At 36.9% G+C, this 27,526-nt stretch overlaps 1 protein-coding gene across 1 annotated transcript in view; it reads right to left on the reverse strand.

Moving 5' to 3' along the window:
- Window positions 1-27,526, reverse strand: part of PPP1R9A (protein phosphatase 1 regulatory subunit 9A) — a 342,802-nt gene that overhangs the window by 70,639 nt on the left and 244,637 nt on the right. The window contains exons 7-8 of the mRNA XM_004386139.2: window positions 26,996-27,061; window positions 3,050-3,205 (exon numbers count right to left, since the gene is read on the reverse strand). Of these exons, the coding sequence (XP_004386196.1) occupies window positions 3,050-3,205; window positions 26,996-27,061 (222 nt within the window). The remainder of the gene's footprint in view (window positions 1-3,049; window positions 3,206-26,995; window positions 27,062-27,526) is intronic.

The raw sequence follows: 27,526 nt of genomic DNA on the forward strand, positions 1-27,526 counted from the left end.
AGATATGTTTGAAAAATGGGATCTGAAGCAGGAGAATGTCATCAACCAGGAATGGGGGACAGTAATCTAATTAATCTTTAATCTTTCCCATGCAACCTGAGTAAGCCTACATCTGGGGTTAAATCAGGGACAGCCTATTCCACTACTCTGTAAAGAGGAAATCATAAGAGAAATTACATCTAAATGATAATGGCATTCTACATGTAAAAAAGTATGGCATATAGCTAATGCAATATTCAGAAAAAAGATTTAATACACTTATCAGACTGCAAGAGTTATAAAAAATAAATATACTAAGCCCGATTGATTAATACCAGGAAAAAAGGGAAAATAAAGATATTTGTAGAAAACAATAAAATAAGTATTGTTTTGAACTGAAAAGGAAACAATTAGGGATCTAAAAGCTAATATGACAGAAAAAATTCTAGAAAAAAAACAACTAAGAAAAAAGTGAAAATATCCAAACAAAGGAAAGAATACAAAGAGATAACTAATTACACACGTAAGATTTCAACAGTTTAAAAATTATATTATAAAATATGAGCTAATAACATTGAAAAGATAAATGAAATACATGAATTTTTTGGTGAAATACAAAATATCGAAATTGGCCCATGAAGAAACTGAAAACTTGAAGAGTAATAAATATTATAAAAGGTATTTAAAATCTCCCTCCACAAAGGCACCAGATAGTTTTATAGCAGACTAATAATAAACTTGAGGTAACAGAAAATTTCTAGCTTATAGTCATTAGATTTCTCTTATACAAGTAATATCTGAAAGTTGAAAAGTAGGGAAAACTTCCTAACTTATATTGAAGCTAAGATAAACTACGTAGCAGCTTTTGATTAATCCATTCTAGTCAGACTTTCTGTTACTTACAGCTGAACACTTATCTAATAGAGGGTATTATAAAATTTTGGAGAGGGTCAGAAAGAGAATTGAATTAAACACATACATTCCATAAACTTGGATTAAAAAGCCAATGTGACAAAAATGCAAATTTTCTAAAAACTAATTTACTAGTTTAATGTAAATACAATCAAAATTGCAAAGAAGATTTTTCAAGGGAATCAATAAAGTGATGCAAACATTTTCTTGAATAATAAGTTACAAAGTAAAGGAATTTTTGAAGAGAAGAGTTGGATGGATCTGATTTATTCTACCAATGTTAGTATGTATTTTAACAGTACACACGTTAAGAAAAATAAGAAGATAGAATATGAAGGCCAAAAGCAGTCCATAGTATAATAGCACAAATTCTGTAGCTAGTAATGCTGGCTCTTCCAACCAGAGGGAAATAGGCCAATCAGCATTTAGTAAAAGTGCTTGTCAACTATTCAGAAAAATTAAATTAGGTATTTGTGTTTCATTGTGCAAACTACAGTACATGTTTGATACCATTCACTGAGCAAACGTTTAACTACTACCTATATGCCAGGAACTGTGCAAGAACTAAGGATACAACAGTGAGCAAAAACACAGGAGCTTAGAGTCTTGTAGGAAGATAATCTGTAGGAATGATTGAAGTAATGTTGGTCTAATGTGCTTTGCCCAAATAGTACAAGATATACTTTTGCTCAAAATAATGTCAACATGGAAGGGCTCTATTACAAGTTTTCACAAACTACCTCAGCTTCCAATATTTATCAAAGTTGGATTGAGAGTTACAACATTCAAGGAAGACTTCTTAAAGAACAAGCAGTCTATCCACTCTTTTAGATAATCTATATTCCTGGACCAAATCAGAGCCACAGAGAAATGAGGACTTAGATTCCACCTCTCTCCCTACCCCCCCACTTAGTCACCACTTGTAGAAGAATTTTGCTTTTTCTGATTTGCTCTTTGGTTTGATGTTATCAGGTAATTTAAAAAATCTTTATTAGAAATGATCCTAAAATGGATATTGCTACTTCTACTGTAAGGGAATTCTGAGTTTTGTGATCATTATATAATCGTGTATTCTACTGACCTATTTATGATACATCAAAATTAGAAATTAGAAATGTAAGAAAATTAGAAAGTATAGATAGTTAGAAATTATAAATCTGCAATTTTCAAATCTGTTTTTCAAGTATAGGTGATTCCCTCCACCCCCAAATGGTCAAGTCCCTAACAGGTTTGAAACCACAGAGCAGTGGTTTTCAAGCCTCAGTGCTACAGGGTAATTTTGGGGAAGTTGTACATAATGACATATTTGTCTCCAAACAACAGAGGATATTCCCCAAAACAATGAAGAAAAAACTGCATGGGACCTGTTCATCACTGTTTCTGTTTTATATGCTGGAGTTCTGAGTAGTTAATTTGGAAAAAGAGTTTATGTAGTTTAGCTGTACTTGCTGATCCCTCAGACTTCAAGACTGCATCAACCAGACTCCCATGACTGGGTCTGGCCAATAGGAGGCATTAGCAGGATGTAGTTCTTAGCAGTGGCTGCATTCTCATAAAGCTGCAGATGCTGGAATAAAAGGTACTATCTGCCTCTCTCTGCCCATTAAGCCAAAAGATGGTAACAGTTACCTGCTATTGGCAGCTCCTACACACTTGACTGCCCCTGGTTAGTTCTCTTAACCCTGTTAAAAGGCCATTCATTAAATTCCCTTCAACTAATCTTTTGGGTATGCCATCTGATTCCCATTGGGACTCTGACTTTTTAAGGAAAAGATTTTAAAAAGAGCCTTTTTAGAAAATGACTGCTTTAGAGGAAAGTTTATCACCAGGTACCAAACTATAAAATTGAAAAAAAATTACCTGCATTTATCACAAAAACTGGACACTTAAACTACACCTTGAAATAATAGGCTAGACAAGTTGTAAACTGCCACTATGATAAATAACAGTCATTTAAATTAAAGATTGTAAAAGACATCTACCTAAATTTTATCTGGAAGTTCAATGAGATTCTAGGCAATCTGGAATTAAAAAACTTTCTTTTGAAAAGAAAAGAAATTCTTACTATATTATTATTATTACTATATTATTCAAACAAAAACATATACTTCATAAAGTGGACAGGTATACAGAAATATTTTGCAGATAGACAACTTACCTCTTTGAACTTGTGACTGAGCTTGGTTGTGTCCAGGTCTGAAGGGGAAAACATGTCCTCATTCTCAGGCAGCTCAAATACTTCAATGGCCATGTCACTGCCAGGAAGGACAGGCCCTACCTCATCCTCCTCTTCATCTGTGGCATATTCCCCTGTCTGAAAGGAAGGGGATTTCAGAAATCCAGCTGTCCTTACCCCAGATAGAGGTGGGTTATTTGAAAATATTTTATAAAAGATAAATAGAAATGTTAGTAAACAGTAAAAGAGTAAGTAGGTTTCTAAGTCAACCATGCCTCATGCAGCCAATGTTACAAACAAATGTTAGTGCAGAGATCCAAAGTGGCATGTCTACGCCATACATAAGTGCATCACTAAAAATCAATCAATAGTATTGGTAGCATCTTTAGTAGAGAAACAAGAGTTGCTTTTTTTTTTATTTGAATATTTGATGGTTTTACTAAATAAAATTATGTTGCTTAGGGAAATAAGTAATTCCTTTAAATTCCCACCTGCTGTGTGAATAAGCCACCCAATATTGGGAGCAGGGAAGAAGGAAGAAGAGATCAAAGATTCAGAGTTGGAAGCGATCTCAAGCCTTAAAAAGGCTGAGTAAATTAATTCTTCTAAACTTCAGATTCAATCAACTTTGTTTTGTTGGTTTGCTTTTTAACTATTGTGGTATTAACTAGTGACCTGAGGGATAAACCGAAGGTTTATACTGGAAGTCCACACATGTGTATTATTTTGCCTGCACATGAGTTTTGTAAATCTGTGTATTTTGCCAGTGTTTGAAAAAGTAATACTTCACTTAAATTCTAGATTTTCAGCTTCTCTTGAGAAGCTGAAGATCAGGCAATATAGGTACATTGCTACGTGATAACAATTGGCCAGAATCAGTAGGGGTTATCCCTTTCAGATGGGTCATACAGGACGTTCTCACACATCACAACTCCCCCAACTCAATATTGTTCAACATGGTTAGTTTCCCTCCTTTACCATACCTGTGGGCCCCTGTAGGTATTTGAGTTCATGGCCCCTGGAATAAATGTTTCTCCTCACACTAACTTCCTTAACATTAGTAGAAAGTAGCTCTCCTTCTGGCAGGATCAGGCTATGAGACTACAATTCAAATAATTGTTTCAAATCTATATATTATGATGTAATTTAAAGATAAATCATTGATTCACCATGTTGAAAAGACAAAGTTCATTAAATTTATCCTTGTTATTTTGGGCAGTACTATACCTATATATAAAACACAGAAAGGACCTCATATTGCCTTTAGAAGAACTTTCATAATGATCTATGAAAAAAAATTTTCACGCTTAGCATCTGATGGCTGTTCTTCTCTTTTGGTTCTGTACTACATTCTTTTTGCTAAAGTCAAAACCCTATTTCTTTCTTACTACGTTTTTACATAAAGGAAATCTAATCATCAACCTCAGTGTAATAATTCGTAATGCACTGAAGAACATTATTGCCATTTAAACTTCTCTCGTAAAATAATTCGAGTCGCCTCATAATTCTCATTGTCTTTCTCTGTAATTGTCAGTGTGATTGTCCTCTGACCTCTCAAAGTTCTCCACATTCTTCTTAAGTTGTGGAGCCAAAAGACAACACAATTTCTAGAAAGGAATCTGGGGGCCATGGACCATGATAAACAAACAGCCTCAGCATCCTTCTGACTCCACTTCCCCATGAGGAAGCTGTTCGTGTGAAGACCTTGACTGTGGTGGCCATTTTTATATAACAGTGAGCTCAGGATATTTCATAAACAGCTGTGCTTTGCCAAGCTGGTTATACATAAGAAACTTTTCTTCCAAATAAAATCAGAAATGCTTTTATTGAAATGGAAAGAGGTCGGGGGCCTCCACCTTGATACTGTATGACTACTCAGCATCGGAAACCCTAGGACTCTTCAGAGCCCCATCTGAAAATGTCTAAACTAAAACTACGTTCCAAGTATCTCTGAACTGGTAGGGGAAGGTAGCTGAAGATTGGGGAATGGTTGGCTCCAGACAGCTTTCATCTGTTGTTTCAGTGAGATTCTATAAAACTTAAAAGGACTTTAATTCCAGATTTAGTGCACTTTTTTGTGGTATTCTATAAATTAGTCATATATACATATAACAAATATGAGTATGTATATGTGTGTATATATCTTATATGTGTGTATATGTATGTGTGTCTACATGTGTGTGTTTATGTGTGTATGTATGTATATATATAATCAATAGGTATTTTGTAAATTCCAGTGATGTTAATTAACAGGAATGTGTCAAGGCTAGTAAGTGAACAATTTTAAGACATCTTGCTGACAGCTTTGATTTAGAGATATAAACGTGTGTGTTTGTTTTTAACCTGGTAATTACAACTAGCAGCAAAGCCATGCCTTCATAATGAAGGCTTTAACCAGCTATATAACATTCATTTTTATATCATCAGTTGGAGGAATTTCATGAATGACTCAATAAAATCGTAACCTAATTTAAAGTATGATTAAGTCATGACAATGTGGCACATATTAAACATAAGAGTTGAAATGAACAATTTCATTTGCATTTGCCAACTTGAAAATAGATTTTGTTCGCTGTATTGTGAGGGAATTAATATGTGCCTAGGATGGGGCCTGACATGTAACAGGATCTCAAAAAGTATTTTTAAAAGAATATATTAAAGAATGCCAATTTCATTTACTTGGTAATATCTAAAACCTCCTAAGGAGGTTTTCAATAATATCAAGAAATTAGCTGTAAAGTCATTTGTAAGAAGGCAATATTCTATCATATATTGTTAATCCTCCTTAAAGTGAGTAAGACGATTAGGGTATACACAACATACACAATTCCTCTTAGTATAGTTCTGGCTTTGTCATCCATTTTAATTGTCAAAATTATCCGCCTAAATGTAAGTTTCTGAGCCCTGGTCGCACAGTGGTTACGAGCTACAGCTGCTAACCAAAAGGCTGGAAGTTCAAATCCACCAGCTGCTTCTTGGAAACCCTATGGGGCAGTTCTACTCTGTCCTACAGGGTCGCTATGAGTCGGAATCGACTCAACTGCAACAGGTTTTTAAATGTAAGTTATTAAGAATTCTCCTTTGTGAGTCTCAATGAGACTTGGCCAGTCTCCTCTCCTTCCCAATAACTAAATTACCTACAATCCTGATAAAATTCTTTCTGTCTTTCATTTCATCTTTCCATTTACATGTTTTCTCTTTCCATTTAGTCTTATAAACATACTGAGGATAAGATATATCTTCTACTGTTTTGATTCTATTTATTACTTATTATAGTGTTCTGGATAGGGCACTTTATGTTGCCATTCCCAAGTTGAATAGGCTTCAGAATAAAAGATGCATTTATTACAGCATCTCATAAACATCTGGGAATGAGAAAGTTACATTCAGTGAATTAAGAATAATGGGTTCTTCTGATTCTTTTATCTTTATTGAAAATGAAAATTATTTTTATAGTTACTCTGCAAGTAAAATAAACGATATGATTGGATTAATCTGGCATCTACAGAGGAATACGAACAATGCTTAAAAAAAATACATATATATATACACTCACACACACATACACACACACACAGTCTTGGAAGAAGTACAGCCAGAATGCTAATTAGGAGCAAGAATGGCTCAGCTATGGGCTCAAGCATAGCAACGATTGTGAGGATGGCACAGGACCAGGCAGTGTTTCACTCTGCTGTACATACAGTCGCTATGAGTTGGAACTGACTCGACAGCACCTAACAACAACAACATACACACACACATACAGAGTAAAACTTGCAAAAGCTAGAACCTGTGTAAGGCGGAAACCTGTCAGAGAAGGAAAACTCATATATTTTCCACTAAAACAAGTGATAGAAAAGTGGTAAGACTGCACCCTGTCAAAGGCAGAAAACAACTTGTGAGGCTCGGAAGAACACGGGGTTTCACTCACTATATATATACATATATATATACACACACACACACATATATGAATCCATCACTCGTCTGTAGTTTGTTGTACTATGGTGGCTTGTGAGTTGCTATGAGGTGATGCTGGAAGCTATGCCACTGGTATTTGAAAATCCAGCAGGGTCACCCATGATGGACAGATTTCAGTGGAGCTTCCCGATTAAGACAGACTGGGAAGAAGGATCTGTCGATCTACTTCTGAAAAAATTGGATGGTGGAAACCTTTTGGATAGCAGCAGTACACTGTCTGATATAATGCTGGAAGACGAGTCCCTCAGATTTGAAGGTACTCAAAATACAAGTGGTGGCTGCAATGATGGGCTCAAACACAGCAACAATTGTGAGGATGGTGCAGGACCAGGCAGTGTTTTGTTCTGTTGTATACAGGGTCGCTATGAGTTGGAACTGACTCAATGGCACCTAACAACAACAACGTAACAACATACATATTGTGTGTGTGTGTCTATATATACAGCAAAGTATTTCCATTGGTAGTTAGCTCCTTCATTTTCTTCCTTGCCAAGTTCAACATCTTTCAAGTAACCAGAGACTCCTAAAGTTCTTTGTCCCAATCCACAAATCCATTTTAAATGAGGCAAGAACAGTTTCTAGGGTAAGAACTGACAGAGAGAGTAAATGTTCCTTTTCATCACCGTATCTTGCCCCAACATTGCCCATTCCTCAACAACTGTATGATGTAGGTATTAATGTGTCATTTTAATGTGAGGGAAATGAGACTCAGGCAGTTTACTCAAGGTCAGACAGTAAGTTTTTGAAGCTACATCTAACAGATTCCAAAGCCTGCTTAGAGTCTAGTGAAACTACAGCTTTGCAGAATATAATCTGGAATACATTCCGTTCATATTTCCCCAACCCAAAACACTGCTGCATAATCCTCTTGAGTTGAGATTCTCCTTCCACAACTCTGAACATTATCATCTGATTCACTTTGAGGATTTGTAGCCGTTTCAAGTGAGCTGCAAAGTTCTTGTCTTCTTCTCTCATAATAAGTGCACCCCTGGTTAAGTATATAGCAGAAATCACCACCAAAAGGATTGGTAGTTGGTAGGTTAATTGCAATGTAAAGAGAGGAGTCATTAAAAGAAAAAAAATAAATAAAGTGTCATTTTATTTAACTTAAATCATAAAAATAATTATTTATTTGCCTATCTTTTAGTTGCAAGGCTAAGTCTCTCTTGGCTTCTGGGTCTGCTGACAGGCGTTTTATGTACCCTTTCTTATATAAAACAGAACCCTAACATATAATCTATAAAATTACTGCAGTATCTTTAAAATAGATGAAAACTGGAAGATATCTGGAAGGCAGAATGGGGGCAAAATCTCCCTCAGTTTTTATGGTGTGTCTTACCTTTTACATTTGCCTCTCACACCTAAACTACTTGAGCTACCAGCCTTACTCAATCTGTCCAAAGCATTGTACCTAGCTTTCATAGATAAACTTTTTTAACACTCATATTACAGCAGAACACTTAGTATTTTATCAAATTATATAATTACAATAACAAATGCAACTGATAGGCTCTGCCTCTTGGTAAACACACAAAAACTGGGGGCAGCAGAACTGTGTGGACATACTAGGGCCTCTGACACTTAAGAGAGCTGTAGATATCAGTCTAGGTTTTACGGAAAGAATGAAGAGTACCTGTTCAGTTGGTGAGTTGGTTACGTGAGGACCAATGAAAGACCAACGAAAGTCACTTAGGCCTCAGTTCAAATCCTGGCTCTGTGACCTGGGGAAGGTGAACTTCTAGATCTAAGCCTCAGTTTCCTCATCTATAATATAGGGATAGTAATAGTTCCTTATCATAACAAAGTTATCATGAGATTAAGTAGATGATGGCTATAAAGTTTCTTTTAAAACAGGCCTAGGACATGGTAGGTGCTCAAAATAAGTGAGAAGCTGCGAAACAAAGTAAGCTGCTGCCGCTGTGGCTGCTACCGATACAACAATAGCAACATGCTAAAGACTCTCCAATTTGTATCTCATAGCCAGCCCTCTGCTAAGCTTTGCGTTTCGTAAATATAATGTCCTATGAAATCTCGTCACCTGAATTTCATATATGCAAATTCGTCATTTCTGAAGTAAAACTTTCTCTTCCCCTAAACGTGCTCCTCTTCCTAGCTTCATGGTTTTGGTGTAGGTACCAGGTTCTACCCATGCCCAAGAAAATTCCTATGCCTCTGTCCGCACTCATCACCCCCGACATGCCCCGGTCATCCAAGATGAATATCCCTCTACATTAACACATCCCATGAAGCTGCTGCCCTTAAGACTTTCCTAATCCACTTCTTGATGCTTCCAATACATGCCGTACATTGCCCATTAAACTTCGCTGTTTTTTTATCAGCCTTCTCCCATCAACTTCTTTCAACTACATGCTCCTTGAAAGAGCCATGTATGATTTATACCTGTAATCCTAGTGTGGCTAGCACATTGTTTGGCATATAGTAGGCACTGAACAAATGTTTGCTGAATAAATTAATACAGTTTTAGCCACATCTGCACAGCACAGCAGAGCCTGATTTTCCTGTTAATTCTCAGCTTTCAAGTAAGAAATATAGTGAAGCACAGCTGCAGCTGGGGCCTAAATGACCCTTTTGGGGATTTTCTCTTGTTGTTAGGCTCAACCATTAGCAGTAATTTTTGCTGTAGCAATGTTTGCTCTGGTAAATTCAGGGAAACTAAATGGTGCTAACCATAAAAATAGCCTTAGTTATGCAGTTTTTGTTGGAACTTGTTTACTGGATTTGAATTTGGTTATGTATTTTCAGACTCTGTTCTGTGAGAGAATAGAAGAGAGTTGCTTTTTCTCTGGAGGAGAAAGACCTCAAACTAACACTTTAATGTTTAAAAATTCCTAAACTGTGCCAACTATACAGATGGCTTTCAGCAAAAGCATCCCCTTCTCTGCAAAGGGATCTTTCCTGCCATCTTTTCAGTGGTTTCTGTAGGTCTTAGCTTTGTAATGTTAGGCAACTTATTCTCTTTGAACGTCAATTTGCACATCTATAAAACGGGGATAACAGCAACTTCATAAGGTTGTTGTGAGAATTTACAGTAATGATAAATGCAAAGTGTTCATCACAGTGCCTAGAACATGCTAAATGACTACCTGGTTGTATGACTATGATTATTTTCACCAACCCTTGTTTCTCCAGGACAACACAGTGAAGTACAATGAGAAGAGCATGGACTTTGGGGTCAGAGAGACCAGGGCCCCAAAACACAAAACCTTGATTTCACAGTTGTATGAGAGTGTAAAAGTCATTTAGCTTTACTCTTTTGTGGTCTCTTCTTCTATAAAGTGGTACAAAAGATACAAATCTCATAGAATATATTGAGAAGATTAAAAGAAATATGTAAAACCTCCAACATGGTGCCAGGCTCCTCGTATACATTCATTTCTCCTTCCATTTTTCAATTCATTCAAAATTTTCTGGTTAATCTTTTGTTCTCAGAATGTTTTCTGATTTTTTCTCCATTCTTACTTTTGTCACCAGGTCAAGTAACATCTAAAATCCACATCTGGATTACTAATAGGGCCTCAGTATTCCTGCTTTCAGGCGCTCAGCTCTTCAGGTCACTGTTAATACTGCTGACAAATTATTCTTCCTAAAATTCTGACCAGATAGAGTTAAGATGTGCGTATAAAATCTTTTTCAACTAAACTCATCTTCCCCTTCTAAAAATTTTCTAGCCATTGTAGTAGACAGTTGGCAAATTAGCATTTGATTTTACAGTATTTTAAAGCCTTCATTAGATTTTTCCCTTCCTTCTAGAAAGTATACTCTTCTAAAGCAGGGACTCAACCTCCTGCTGTAATAGGCAGACTGTAACATGGCCCCCAGTGATCCCCACTTCCAGGGTACTCATGTCATTGTATAATCTCCACCTCTTGAGTATGGGCTGGATCTAGTGACTCACTTCTTAGAAAGAGAAGATCACAAAACTGACAGAACATTCACTTCTAAGATTAGGTTACAAAAATTCTGTGACTTCTGTTTCTTTTGTCCACATCCTTCTCTCTTTGTGAGCCTTTGCTCTGGAGGAAGCAAGATACCATATTATAAGTAGCTCTATGGAAAGGGTCAAGTGGCAAGCAAATGATATTTCGGGCCAGTAGCCAGTGAGGACCTGAAGCCTGCCAACAGCCACATGAGGGAGCTGGGAAGTGGATCTTCTGAGTCCTGACAACAGATGTTGGATGAGCTTGGAAGCAGGTTATCCTTGAGTTGAGCCTTCGGCTGACTGCCACGCTGGTTAACACCTTATTTGCAGCCTTGGGGGAAATTCTGAGTCAGAAGCAACCAGCTAAACTGACCCAGAGACTGTAGAATGTAACATACAAATATTTCTTATTCTAAGTAGCTAAGTTTTAGTGGTAATTTGTTATGGAACAATAGAAGTGCGGTGCTGCCATAATAAATACTGAAATACAGGAAGTGGCTTTTGAAATAGGCAGTGGGCAGAGCCTGGAAGGGTCTTCAAGAGTATGTTAGAGAAAATCTAAACTGTCTTGAACAGGCTATTAGAAATCTAGAAGAGGGGTCTTTGCCATGTAGTGGCAGAAAATTTAGCAACATTATCACCTTCAATAACAAAAAAGTAGGAAATGTGCCTAGAGAACTGGGTAATCTAGCTGAGTAGATTTCCAGTGTTGAAAGTGATGCTTAATTTCTTTCATGTTGCTTATAATGTGAGAGAAGAGATATAAACTGAGAGAAGGAGTGTTAAACAGAAAGGAAATAAGACTTAATGGATTTGAAAGTCTCATTTCTAAAATTAAGAAATGGTTTTCAAACTAAGTTAAAATCCAGGGTACTAAATACAGAGAACTAGGTTTAAAAAACATAGTCTTAAAAATAAAGCCGAGGGCTTTATATATAGATATATATAGATATATATAAAGATATATATATATATCTTTTGTTAAGAATCCTAACTTTGTTGTTGTCAGGTGTTGTTGAGTTGGTTTCAACTCATAGCGACCCTATGTGTACAACAGAATGAAACACTGCCCAGTTCTGCACCAACCTCATAGTCCCTGTTATGCTTGAGCCCACTGTTGTAGCCACTGTGTCAATCCATCTCGTTGAGGGTCTTCCTCTCTTTCGCTAACCCTCTACTTTACCAAGCATGATGCCCTTCTCCAGGGACTGGTCCCTCCTGACAACTCGTCCAAAGTAGGTGAAACGAAGTCTTGCCATCTTTGTCTCTAAGAAGCTTTCTGACTATACTTCTTCCAAGACAGATGTGTTCGTTCTTTGGGCAGTCCATGGTATATTCAATATTCTTCTCCAACACCATAATTCAAAGGCATCAATTCTTCTTTGGTCTTCCTCATTCATTGTTCAGCTTTCGGATGCATATGAGGCAAATGAAAACACCATGGCTTGGGTCAGGTGCACCTAAGTTCTTAAAGTGACATCTTTGCTTTTGAACACTTTAAAGAGGTCTTTTGCAGTACATTTTCCCGATGCAATACGTCGCTTGATTTCTTGACTGCTGCTTCCATGGGTGGTGATTGTAGACTGAAGTAAAATGAAATCCTTGACAACTTCAATCTTTTCTCCTTTTATCATGATGTCGCTCACTGGACATCACGATAAAAGTTGTGAGGATTTTTGTTTTCTTTATGTTGAGGCGTAATCCATACTGAAGGCTGTAGTCCTTGATCTTCATCAGTAGGTGCATCAAGTCCTCTTCACTTTCAGCAAGCAAGGTTGTGTCATATGCATAAAGCAGGTTGTCAACGAGTCTTCCTCCAATCCTGATGACCCATTCTTCTTCATACAGTCCAGTTTCTCAGATTATTTGCTCACCATACAGATTGAATAAGTATGGTGAAAGGATACAACCCTGACGCACACCTTTCCTCCCTTGTTCTGTCTGAATAACTGCCCCTTGGTCTATGTACAAATTCCTCATGAGTACAATTAAGTGTTCTGGAATTTCCATTCTTCCCAATGTTATCCATAATTTGTTATGATCCACACACCTGAATGCCTTTGCATAGTCAATGAAATACAGGTAAACATCTTTCTAGTATTGTCTGACATCAGCAATGATATCCCTCATTCCGTGTCCTCTTCTAAATCTGGCTTGAATTTCTGGCAGTTCCCTGCTGATGTACTGCTGCAATCACTTTTGAATAATCTTCAGCAAAATTTTACTTGGGTGTAATAGTAATGATGTTATTCGATAAATTCTGCATTCTTTTGGATTACTTTTCTTTGGAGTAGGCATAAATATGGATCTCTTCCAGTTGGTTGGTCAGGTAGCTGTCTTCCAGATTTCTGGGCATAGACAAGTGAGCACTTCCAGCACTGCATCTGTTTGCTGAAACATCTCAACTGGTATTCTGTCAATTCCTGGAGCCTTGTTTTCCGCCAATGTCTTCACTGCAGCTTGGACTTCTTCCATCAGTACCATCGGTTCTTGATCATATGCTACCTCCTGAAATGGTTGAATGTTGAATAATTCTTTTGGTACAGTGACTCTGTGCATTCCTTCCATCTTCTTTTGATGGTTCCTGTGTCGTTCAGTATTTTGCCCATAGAGTCCTTCAATATTGCAACTCGAGGCTCGATTTTTTCTTCAGTTCTTTCAGCTTGAGAAATACCAAGCATGTTCTTCCCTTCGGGTTTTCTAACACCAGGTCTTTGCATCTGTTATTATAATACTTCACTTTGTCTCCTCAAGCTGCCCTTTGAAATCTTCTGTTCAGCTCTTTTACTTCATCATTTCCTCTGTTCACTTTAGCTACTCTCTGTCCAAGAGCAAGTTTCAGAGTCTCTTCTCACATCCATGTTGGTCTTTTCTTTCCTTCCTGTCTTTTTAATGACCTCTTGCTTTCTTCATGTATAACGTCCTTGATGTCATTCCATAATTCGTCTGGTCTTCGGTCATTAGTGTTCAATGAGTCAAATCTATTCTTGAGATAGTCTCTAAATTCAGGTGGGATATACTCAAGGTCGTACTTTTGCACTTGTGAACTTGTTCTAATCTTCTTCAGCTTCAACTTGAACTGGCACATGAACAATTGGTGGTCTGTTTCACTGTCGGCCCCTGGCCTTGTACTGACAGATGATAATGAGCTTTTCCATCGTCTCTTTCCACAGCTGTAGTTGATTTTATTCCATGTATTCTATCTGGCGAGGTCCACGTGTATAGTCTCCATTTACGTTGTTGAAAAAGGATATTTGCAATGAAGAAGTCACTTGTCTTGCAAAATTCTATCATGCAATCTCTGGCATTGTTTCTATCACCAAGGCCATATTTTCCAATTACTAATCCTTTTTCTTTGTTTCCAACTTTTACGTTCAATCACCAGCAATTATCAATGCATCTTGATTGCATGTTTGATCAATTTTAGACTGCAGAAGTTGGTAAAAACCTTCAGTTTCTTCATCTTTAGCCTTAGTGGTTGGTGCGTAAATTTGAATAACAGTCATATTAACTGGTCTTCCTTGTAGGCGTATGGATATTATCCTATCATTGACATCATTGTATTTCAGGATAGGTCTTGAAATGTTCTTTTTGATAATGAATGCAACACCACTCCTCTTCAAGTTGTCATTCCTGGCATAGTAGACCATGTGACTGTCCAATTCAAAATGGGTCAATGCCAGTCCATTTCAGCTCACTAATGCCTAGGATATCAATGTTTATGTGTTTCATTTCAATTTTGATGATTTCCAATTTTCCTAGATTCATACTTCATACATTCCACATTCTAATTATTAATGGATGTTTGCAGCTGTTTCTTCACATTTTGAGTTGTGCCACATTAGCAAAATTAGGTCCCAAAAGCTTAACTCCATCCACGTCATTAAGGTTGACTCTACTGTGAGGAGGCAGCTCTTCCCCAGTATATTTTGACTGCCTTCCTACCTGAGAGGCTCAACTTCTGGCACTATATCAGACAATGTTCCACTGCTATTCATAAGGCTTTCACTGGCTAATTTTTTCAGAATTTTCAGAAGGACCACCAGGTCCTTCTTCCTAGTCTGTCTTAGCATCACAGCAACACTCAAGCCCCGAGAGTTCGACAAACTGACAGACTCAAATTTTTAATAATAGGTCCTTTCTCCTGCCTGGAAACAAGGCATTATCTCTATCTTCCAAGGCTGTTCACTATACAGAAACAAAGAAGAACAAAAACCCAAACTCCTTGCCATCATGTTGATTCCGACTCATGGCAATCCCATGTGTTACAGAATAGAACTGTTCCATGGGTTTTTCTTGGCTGTGATATTTTACAGAAGGAGATGGCCACATTTTTTTTTACAGTGTCGCTGGGTGGGTTTGAATCACCAATGTTTAGGTTACTAATTGAGTACAAACAGTGTGCACCAGCCAGGGACCTATACAAACATCAATGAAAGGATAGTCTAAAACAAAGGCATGCAGAGACCTATGGGGAATTACCTCCCAACTATATCCACCTAATTTCTACACTGTCTTGGTTTCTGGTAAATTTTCCCATGAGTACGACATTCCTTCAGCCACATTAATCATTGAGACTAAGACGGTCTAGGATCAAATCCACTCAGTTTTACACAACATATGATTAAGGCTACTTATCAATTGGACTCCAAGCAGCAGTGTTGAGGTAAACCATACCACTCATCTGAAGGCTATGTGATCTATTGCTGGTGATTCCTGAAATACACGAAGAGCTCTTATGATCACCCCTAAGCGGTACTTACACGAGCAGCCTATGGTTTGATAAGTTGTCGCAATACTGTTTCCACAGTTTGCCATCCCAAACACGAGTGTCTTTAATCTGTCACTCTGTAATTTTGCCAAGTGACAGACCAAACTGCTAGGTCATAGGTAACAGTTCAAAAGTCAGTAAAAATATAACTATGCAGTACTGGCCAAAACTATAAGAATGGCCTTGAGTTCTGCCCACTGAACAGAGTGGTCATGTCCATTTTTGTTTCTGCATAGCTGGTGCTGAAGCTGAATGGCCTAGTAAACAGCACTGGACAGCTTAGCTGAACTATCAGTGAACCAAGCCCAGACATTTCAGGAAACCTCTGTGAATTGAAGACCCCACAGAGCCAGAGCTTTACTTCAGGAGTAGAGTGGTAGATAAAGCTTTCTCCTAAAGGAAAGTGGCCATTTATTTATGTAAATCTGAGATGCTACTGAGCCAGGTTGACTGCTTTCCTGAATATATCACTTCCATTTGACAAGCAAGGTTTGTTGGGCCCTTCCAACTATGGGTCAGAATCAACTCGATGGCAATGGGTCTGGTTTTTTTTTTTGTTTTTTTGTTTTTTTTGGTTTTCCAACTGTTAGCCAGTGAGTTCAAGTTAACCCACCTCAAACTGAGACTATCATCATTACTGACACCAAGTACTTAGCTTTGGGGAATCTTTTACTCACAGCCTTGACTTTTTCTTAAAGAATACACCTTAATCTGAGGTATCTGTTGCTCCATTTACATGACAACATCTGTCAGAGTGACACTTTGTTATGGAGTCCATATTCTAATCTGCAGTATTTGCTGCCCCATTGTCATTATAACATCTCTTTAAATTATATAACATCACTTCAAACTTGGCTTTAACATAAGCAATAAGAGAGTTTTCCAGAGTGATGGGGTTGACCATAAGAATTTATTGAGATTGTTTTGGGAGTTTCTCATTCTGCAGTGGCTCACCTTCATCAGCATTACAGACCCAATTCAGGACACTTAAGGCCCCAACACTCTTCTAAGGTTTCCCATGGGAGTTTGTCTGTCTCAGAGAAATATTCCCTTATACCAGTCACGACCTACTGCAAAAAACTTTGAGATCTTTTACTGTCTGAAGGAACCTAAAGTTGGCATGATAGACTGCATGAGGGACTGAGGCAAAAGGAAGCCAACTATTCCATTCCTCCTTAACTAGCATTACATGCCCCACCTCACCCTCTCCTAAGTGAACCAGCCAAAGTTCTAAGAACTCACCAGGCCTCTCACCACAGTGACTGCAAGTTTCCTTCTTTTCCTACCCAGTGTAGGTGTGCATCTCATCTCTGGAAGTGTTTTGTGAACAGGGTCAGAATCTTCCTCCAGCCCAGATGGGTCTTTGTACTAGCTGATCATAAAATACCATTTTTTTTTTTTTGCTGGCTCTTCCAGCCACAATTTCCAAAGAGCAATGCAAAGGCCAGATAATGCCTGCACACGTATAGGTGTCAGGAGTGGAACTCAGAGCTTAGAACCTGAATTTTTTTATAACAGGCAGCAAGCATGCTTTCCCTTTTCTCCAGAGGGAAAGACTATCTTTTTCAAGGCTGTTCACTACACAAGCACCAGTGAAAAGTCAGTCTGGAACAAAGGGAAGTCAGTGCCTCGGAATGCAAGAGACTTGTGAAAAATTGTCTCCCGATAACTATTTAATGGAAAAAAAAAGTTTAGAGATACAGCTGATTTTTAAAGTCTCTACAATCTTGTTCAGTTTACCTTTTCAAAGAACTTTCTCACCATTATTCCTTCCCTCAGTACTCTACCCTGCAGGTAAGCTCATCCCTTTTTTATTTCTTGAAAATACCTGAGATTGTTCCAGCTTCTTGTGTTACAGGAAAAATACAAACCAAAAAAAACTTCTTACAAAGAAAAATTGGAACCACAAACCTCAAAACTCATACTTTATTTTGTTTCTTTTACACTATGATTATCTGACTTTTTGATGGGTTACCTTGAAAATTATTCAAATTTTTTGTGATGTATATTGATTGTTTCCGCAGTTAAATAGCAGGCTTCTTGAGAATATAAAATATATTTTTCCATGACTATTCCTAATTCAATTCCTTTTAATAAATGTTACCTACTTACTAAGAGATAAATGTCATTATTTTTAAGTTCCTCATAAATATATTTCATGAGGAGAGAATCAATGATAACTGCTTTTCCCACTGAGATCTAGAACTAAACAATCAACAGACCAAAGTAGACCTCTGTAATTCAAATGTCACACTGCAATTTCAAATTGGCAGCCTTCCTTGTGTTTCATTTTCTGTGCCAAGGAAACAATGAAGTACTTATTCTGATGCCAGCAGTACTGTGGGAAGAGACTGAAAGATTTGTATTTCCCTGAATTTTTATCTGCAGAAGAGAAAAACTACAGTGACCGAAGAAGCATGCATTACTATTATTTTAATAATTCTATAATTATACAACTAAGTGAATCTTGGAAAATATAGTATGTTTATACTAAAATAATGACTAATATGATTGGAAAAATGCTAAGAGATCATCAAATAGAACCAGAAATTACAGTTACAGAATTCACGGTACCAAAAAAAAAAAAATTAAAACCAACAAAAATGCCTTCAATGGTATCTCTATGGATTAGCATTAATCTACAGATTAATTCCTTCTTACAAAGTGTCTGCAATACTAGGACTCAAAGGTCTTTACTTCATTCAGTTTTCCTGGCATCTTTATATTGAAAAATTCCAGCTCTGGTTATGTCTAACTCCTTCCCACAAACTCCAGCAGCCCTAGGTCCACTATTCAGTAGGGCTGAGGCTGGGTGAAGATATCTGTATTTTTAAATAAGTAACATGGGATTCTCGCATTGACGCAAGCAAGTCTGGAAAAGAGAATCTTGAGCAATTTATAAGTTCACAGACAGCAGGAACTATGTCATAATCATTTTCTATCTACATATTTGCTTAATACAGCAGATTGCATAAGGCAGCTATTAAAATTTTATTAAATATTGAGTGGATACAAAAGAATACTTACAAAATATGTAGAAAATATAATGAATATTGATATAATAACTGCCAATGAATTAACAACTTAGTTCAAGAAAAGAAACAATACATTTCAATTACAGTCCCCTATGTGTACCTCCTTGATCCCCTGCTGGTCACTTATCTTTCAGAAGTAACTGTGCTGAATTATATTTTTATCATTCCTTGTTTTTCTATAATTTTACTATATTTCTGTGTAACTAAATATATTGTTTATTTTTATATGATTTTAAACTTTATATAAATGGAATCATATTGAATGTATTCTTCCGTAACAATGCGTTCCTGCGATTCAGCCACTTGTGTGGATAGCTGGAATTCATTCATTTTTACTTCTGTCTATCAGTCCACTGTATGAATATCCTATATTTACCACTCTCTTGTTGACAGGGATTTCCGTTATATTAAAGTTCTTTCCATTACAAGAATAATAGGAAACATGTCTTACGGTTCATGTATAGAAAAGTTTTACTAAGGTCTTTAACAAGCAATAAAATTACTGAATCAACTTTATAGTAGATAATGCCAAACCGTTTTTCAAAGTGGTTGGGCCAATTTATATTCCCACGTGCAGATGACAGGATCTCCTCTTGTTCCACATACTCAACAAAACTTAGTAGAATCTGATTTAAATCAGTTCCATAAGTATGAAATGGTACTTCATTTTGGCTTTAAATTTTCACTTCCACATTGCTAGCATGGTTGAACATCTTTTCATATGTTTATTAGCAGTCAGGTTTCCTCTCCTGTGACATGCGATTGCCCATATACTGTCTTTTTTTATTGGCTAATACGAATACTTTTTATATAATTTTCTTTCAGTTATTTTTCAAATATTTTCTCCAGTTCTTGGTTTGTCTTTTCACTTTCTCTAAGGTATTCTTTCGATGAAACGAAGTTCTAAATTTTAATGTAGTCTGTTTTCTCAATCCTTTCTTTTATGGTTTTGCTTTCTTAAGGGTCTCATTTAAAAAAACTTTCCTTCCATACTGTCATTTATTTTTATTGTTTTGCTTTTCACATTTAAGTAGTCAATCCATCTGGAATGGAATTTTGGGTATGGACTGGGATGAAGGTTCAAATTCATCATTGTTCCTTATGGAGATCTAATTGCCCCAGAAACATTTGCTGAAAAGTCCAACATTTCTCCACTTATCTATGTCACAAATTTTAAATATCATTCTTTGTTTTTGTTTCGTTTTACTATACGCCCACTCCTCACTCATCGACATGGTTAGGTTCCAAAGAACAAGTCTTTATGTGAAAATCAGCATTATGTGAAAATGGAGGATTTTTTTTTTCTGTTTTCAGATTATCCATTTGTCCAATTTTGTTGTTGTTTTTTTTTTAACTTAGAAAACATGATCATAGAAATAACAACAGCTAAGATTTACTGATGTGCTAGTCACTGTGACGAGTCCAGTTATGGTTTATTCCTATGTGGAGAAGGAGGCTTGGAGGAGACAAAGCTGGATGAAACCAGGCTGTGTGACTGAAGGACCTATGGCTTAACCATATCCCCTTCCTCCTGTGCTGGGTCAGAGCTTCCTTCCTGCAGCTGCCGCCAGGGCTCTACTCCTAGGCCGGTATGACCTGCATTCATGATCTCTGAGCCTGCTCTGCCCTCCAGCCTAGTGAGTTACTAAGGCTCGGGGCTTCCTGCAAGGGCACTGGGTGCCTGGCCAGGCACCCTGCCCCACTGATGGGGAGGTTTCAGGCCCTTTGGGATGTCAGCTTACTTTGGGATGTCATTAAACTCGCACACATTTCTTCCAAATACCCTCTCAGGTGCCTCTTTCTTTCCTCCCTTCCCACCCAACAGCAATTTTGAGCTATAGGGCCTCAGGCTGTATAGAAGCTGGAAACCCAGATCAGATGCCTGCTGGCTTGGTGCTGCCTTCGTGTTTGCCTGGAGATGGCGGCCACGGAGGAGGCTGGCCCTACCAAGCAGCTGGACAGAAGGAGCAGAGGGCGCAGGGCTGCGCAGCCTAACTTCCCAGAGGCCGCTCGGTGACCCTACTCTAGGGAGGGGATGATCACAGCTGCCTTGTTAATACGCAAAACAGTTGGAAAGTAGATTTTTTACATTTCATTTCATTTACATTGTCCTAAATGTGAAATGTCGGATGAGCTAGTCGGTAAGTGAGGAGTAGGTATATTTTTTGTACGACTAAATAATGTTTAAGTGATTTTAAAACTTACGTAAAATGGAAAGATATTGTACGTATTCTTCTGTGCCTTTTTGATTTTATATATGTGGGGGGCTAGAAAATTGATACCCTTATACAAGATATGAATCTTGATCCATACCTCATAACCATATACATACAATACTTAACTCAAAATGGATCACAGATTTAAGTGCAAACCTGAAGTTATAAATTTTAGCTTTTAACTTATATCTTTTAGCTATAAAGCTAAAAACTTCTGAAAGGAAATATAAGAGATAATCTTTGTGACTTCAGATTAGGTAAAGATGTCTCAGGCATAACACCTAAAGAATGATCCATAAAAGAACAAATTAATAAACTAGATTTCATTAATATCAAAAACTTCTGTTCTTTTAAAGACTCTTAATAGAATGAAAAGACAAACTATATAGGATATAATATCTGCAAATCACATATCTGATAAAGACTTGTACCCAGAATACATAAACGACTTTCAAAATGCAAAAATAAGAAAATAAATGTTCCACTTTAAAAATGGGCAAAAGATCAGAATAGACACTTAACTGAAAATTAACAGATTACAAGTAAGCACATAAAATAATGTCCAACATTAACAGAATTTTGGAAATTTAAATGAGAACAGAATGGGACGACACTAAGTACCTATTAGAACATCTAAAATAAAAAAGATAAGACCTTAACAAGTGTTGGTGAAGAAATGGAGAAACTGGAATTCTCATACACTGCTAGTAGGAATGTAACACGGTACAACCACTTGAAAAAAAATTCAGTAGTTTCTTTAAAAATCAAACATATGTTACCATATGACCCACTTTTAGGTATTTACCCAATACAAATGAAAGCATATTTCCACCTAACCCGTTGCCATCAAGTCGATTCCGACTCATAGTGACCCTATAGGACAGAGTAGAACTGCCCCATAGGGTTTCCAAGGAGTGCCTGGTGGATTCGAACTGCCAACCTTTTGGTTAGCAGCCGTAGCTCTTAGCCACTATGCCACTAGGGTTTCCAACCTAAAGACATGTACTTGAATGTTCTTAACAAGGAAAAAATGGAAATAATTCAAGAGTCCAGCAGTAGTGATAAACAAAATGTGATATATCCTTACAACGGAATACCTCTCAGCAGCTTTATTAATAATTGTCCAAAACTGGAAATAATTCAAATTTCCATTAACTGGTGAATGGATAAACACATCGTGGTGGGCAACAATGGAATATTACTTGAGAATAAAAAAGAATACACTACTCTACATGGCTGTATCTCAAAAACATTATGATGAATGAAAAAAGGCAGACACAAACAAGGATACGCTTGATGATTCCAGTCACATGATATTCTAGAACTGGCAAATTTAATCTATGCTGTCAGAAACTAGATCAAATGACTGCAAAGTTCCATGAGGTAACTTTCTGGGGTGACAGATATGTTCTATATCTTGATTGTGGTGGTAGTTACTCATCAAACTGTTAACCTAAAGACTCTTAAAATAGATATGTATTATGGTATGTAATTTAGTCCTTATTAAAGTTGATTTTAAAATCTGAAATACAAATATATAATGATAAAAATATTACCAAATTATACACCTAAAATGCGTGCATTTCACACTGTGTAGTAAAGAATTTAATCTGTTCAAAGAGAGATCTGGCCTTTGCGCTTGGCTCCCGGGAGGTACTTCCTCAGTCTTTGGAATATCCTGCCTGATAAAACTGTCTCTCTTTACCTGGGGGCCTTGGGCCACACCAGAGACTTTAACAGTGTGATTTATGTTGGGGCCTTTGCATCATGCAGTATCTGCTTAACTTCCAAAGGGGCTAGAGATTAAGGTTAGTCTGGCTGGTAGTCAACCATGTCTACATGACAGAGTCACAAGAAAACGCCTGGACACCAAGGCTCAGGTAAGCTTTGCTGGTTGGCAATACTCCAACCATATTGTCACACACTGTTCTGGGAGAGTTAATGCTGTCCATGACTCCACTAAGAGAGGACAACAGGAAGCTCCATGTTTGAAACTTTCCTGCACTTTGCCCCATGCATGTCTTCCCTTGGCTGATTTTAATCTATATTTTCTCACTGTAATAAACTATAACCATAACAGCTTTCAGTGAGCCCTTTCAGTGAACCTGAGGGTATAAAAACATGCAATTCTGTCTGAACTTGTAATTGGTGTCAGAAGTGAGGGTGATCTTAGCAACTCCCAAATTCTGCAGTTGATGTCTGAGGGTAGTCTTGTGGACTGCTCTAAAACTCTGTACAGACTACGTAAATTTTACCTCAATAAAATAATTTTAAAAAATCCCTTCAGGAAAACTTAGGGTCACAGTCTCCTGGGTCAATTCAGTCAACTAGTATAACATAGTTCATGAAGTTCATATTCTACATCCTAGTTTGGTGAGTGTCTGAGGTCTTATGAGCTTGTGAGTGGCCATCTAAGATACATCTACTGGTCTCTATTCATCTAGAGCAAAAGAGAATAAAGAAAATCCAAGAATCAGAGTAGGAACCAGAACACAGGACTGTCTCCATGAACCACAGCCTCTTCTATCTTGAGAACAGAACAACTAGATGGTGACCAGCTATCAGAATTTCAAATTCTCAAAGAATTCTCAACAGACACATTGAGACTGGAGGAATTCCCAAGACTGTTACCCTAAGAAACTCATTAAATCTTGAACAGAAACTATCTCCTGAAATCATCTTTAAGCTAAATAGCAGGTTAGCTCAAAAAGTAAAGAATTTTACCATTGAGAACTGTACTCTTTTAAAAGTTATCCATATGAGACTAAATGGACAACAGCTACTCTATAACATAGAGAAGTTTGGGGGCAGTGAGACTAAATTAATGGGAGTGGAACAACTAGAACGAAAATAATGAGAATGCTGACACAAAGTGAAGAATGTAACCAATGTAGCATTATGTGTAGAACTTGTTGAATGGAAACCTGTTTTGCTATGTATACTCTTACCAAAAAAACAATATTTTTTTTTAAAATCCCTTCAGGAACTGAAATTCCAGAAATCAATTAGTTTTTACCACCTTATCCCACATCAATATCAGTTTAAAATGAATAGAGTCTTTAGGAGGACTGGAAAACTCCCTGTAAAATAGCTTTAACACATCAGTCCTTGGTCAGGTCACCATTTAGTTATTACTTCTCATTAAAACTATGATGAAACTTTCTAAGATTGAAAATGTATTTCCATGATTGAAGAGTATTTCTAAGTTACTGTACTGGGAAGGAGAAGATGGTTATTTATGCAGGATTAACCATGAATTCATTTAGGCCATTTTCAATTTTCTGTTTCTATGGTAGGTTTATTCAGTTATGACTAAAAAGAAGTCATGTCAATGTGAGTCACCAGTTGCTATTTACAAAGTCCCAAATGTTTTAAAGGAATGAAGTATGCATATTCATTTTTTCTGGTTTTACATTCAGAGGACTTTCGTGCAGTGTAATATAGATAGGGTCCTCTTACAAATTCCATGGTCTCCCAAGACAATTAAAATGTGGCAGCAAAGACCAAAGACAAGTGCTAGATCCCAAAGCACCAAAGGGCAAAAATAGACTATTTCTTCAGTTCTGTCTCTATTTCCAATCTCTAGTTTACTTACTAGGTTTGGCATTTTTTTTATCTCTGTATTCTATACCATGCCTCACATGCGTGTGAAAGCCAGACAATGAATAAGAAAGACTGAAGAAGAATCACGGTGTTGGCGAAGAACTTATGGACTGACAAAAGAAAAAACAAATCAGTCTTGGAAGAAGTACAGCTACAATGTTCCTTAGAAGTGAGGATGGTTGAGACTTCATCTCACCTACTTTGGACACGTTATCAGGAGGGACCAGTCCCTGGAGAAGGACACCAAGCTTGATAAAGTAGAGGGTCAGTGAAAGAGAGGAAAATCCTCAACGAGATGGATTAACATAGTGACTGCAACAATGGGCTCAAGCACAGCAACGATTGTGAGGATGGTACAGGACTGGACAGTGTTTCATTCTGTTGTACATAGGGTCACTATGAGTCGGAATTGACTCGACAGCACCTAACAACAACAACATTCTATACCATTCTTCCCTTACTTTCTCAGATTATGCTCCTGACTAAATTTCATTCCCTAATTTAACTCTACTCTCCCATTTTCATCTTAATCTCTTCTGTGTGATTCAGTTCAGTTCAATTTGTTGGCCTCCTCTAATTGGCCCAGTTCTGTGCTCATCCCTTGATATTTTAAAAATCAACAAGCTATTGAAACCTGCCACTGAAGATATTACATGCTAGTGGGGGAAAGTTATGGGTAAACAATGATAGAAAGAGATATACCTGTTGCTAATGAAACATAAAAAAGAGGTCCCTAGCCTAGCTGAGGGTCCAAGGAAGTTCTGTGGAGGAGATGAAGCCTAAAGAGAGCCCTGAAAGTTGAACAAGTTGAGTGAGCACACAAGGGCCAGTGCAGGGAAGGTATTCAAGGTAGAGAAAACACGAAGAGCAAAGATGTGCAGAAACTGCGGGAGCCCCATTACCCATAAAAATTAAGTCTGTGGTTCCAACGCTAGAAAGATCCATTTCTTATTGTGTCTTTTAGCACTTTAGAACTTTTTGGTAAATAGTTATATTTAACTTATAAAATGTAAATGTTTCTAAAGTTGGAAAAATACTGTCTTTGTATTGTATTGTATCTTTAACACTGCAGCCTCTGTAGTAGTTCATCATTATAACATAGAATTTTTCTAGTGTGGTTTCTAGGAAATATACAGCACACTCTCAGTGGAATTTAAGAGCATAGAAGAATTTGATAAAGTTGGTTTCGTATCTAGTATCTGGCTCATGAGTAAATATTACAAGAGTGTTGTAGCTGGAAAGAAAGTAACAAGAAAACATAATCAAATCACTTGTATTATGATAAAAAAAAGCAAAACAAAGAAAAGGAGCTACAAAAATGGTATCATTTAGGCAGATTCCTATCCTAACCTATCTCCCCTTGATGCTACACATCTCCTTGTCTGTGCTCAGTGTTATATATAATAATGTCTCTATACACAAAGACTATTCCTAGAGAGGACCTTCCAAGTAGAGGAAAACGACCACTTCCTGGGGATGAATGTGTGTGTGTGTGTGTGTGTGTGTGCCTGTGTGTGCCCATGTACACATACATTACATTACTTAGGCTAATTGGGCCATCGATAAGGTCTTCAGTTGAATGCTTTCCAAGCACCTTATAATTCTTGGTTTCACAAACCAAAGAATGTAATTAAATTTAATAATTTTAAAGATCAGGTCAGAATGGAGTTTGTGTGTTCACGGACTCCAGCTTGACCTGATCTTTAAAATCAGCCATTTAAAAAAGTTTTTTATTTCTTTTATTCTTCAGGATTATCTAACTACCATAAGCCAATCTCCCTTTCAAACATACCTGATCCCCATTTTTAGGCTCTCCCATCTCTGTGGCTGGCAAATAAAAAGGATTTTATTTTTTAAAGTATAGAATCTATTTAGACATTTTTGTATGTCTACCATATAAGTCATATGAATGAATACTAAATACATGCATTTAGGCTTTTAACATTTAACTTTTTATTTTGAAAAATTAAGAACTTTGTATCAAAAGATTCTACCATATTTAAAAGACACTATCAATTACTGAGTACACTGTATTACATAAACATCATATTGCCCTGGTGTGGGTTTTTTTTTTTTTTTTTCTCTCTCTCTTTAATTTGAAACACAAAAAGTTTTAAGTGTTAGGGGTTAAAAACATACATGGTTAAACATTAGAAAGTGAATCAAACTGCAGAACCAGTGCCTAAAATAAGTGCTATGTTTCACAATTAAATAATATTTTTTGAATGATTATTTTCAAACTAACATTCAGCAAATGAAACACACACAATTCTAGAGAAGCTCTTCAGAGCACAGAGCTAGTTAATAAGACAAATAGAATATTTAATTTCGCACACAAAGCAGGAAGGTACAATAAGCATTATTTTCTTCCAAAAAACAAACCTTAAGGAAATAGTTGTTATTGTTATTGCAGTTGCCAGAGACTCCTTGCAATTCAGTCACAGTGTTCTAAAATGGTTGACAACAAAAATTAAAGAAGGCTTTCCCCTACCTACAGAGAGCAGGCTAACAATTAAGGATAGAAAAAACAATGATAACCCACTGCCTGCTATAATACACAGCGTTGAGTACCAAGAGAATATTGCTGTAGCTAGGTAAAAATGCCTCTACTCTAAGTTTCTCAATATTACAGACATAGTATAAAGTCAATTCATATTATTAAATTCACCTTATTAAAAGGACATCCATCATAATTGCAATATCTTGTTCATGTAGCACAAACTGTTTCCAACCAGGAACAGGAAACAGCATGAGTCAAATTTAATGTTATCGCTTTAATGCTTTTCACATGAAAATCATATTCTTATAAATTTTAAATACTTGTATAAACCATAGCTTTCATATTTCTGCCTCTAATTACCACACATTAACACAAGCAACAAAAATGTATATCCACATAGGAAGCTGCTCTAA

This window comes from Trichechus manatus, unplaced genomic scaffold (genome assembly GCF_000243295.1).
Source record: "Trichechus manatus latirostris isolate Lorelei unplaced genomic scaffold, TriManLat1.0 scaffold00156, whole genome shotgun sequence".
In the NCBI taxonomy this organism is placed as follows: Eukaryota; Metazoa; Chordata; class Mammalia; order Sirenia; family Trichechidae; genus Trichechus; species Trichechus manatus.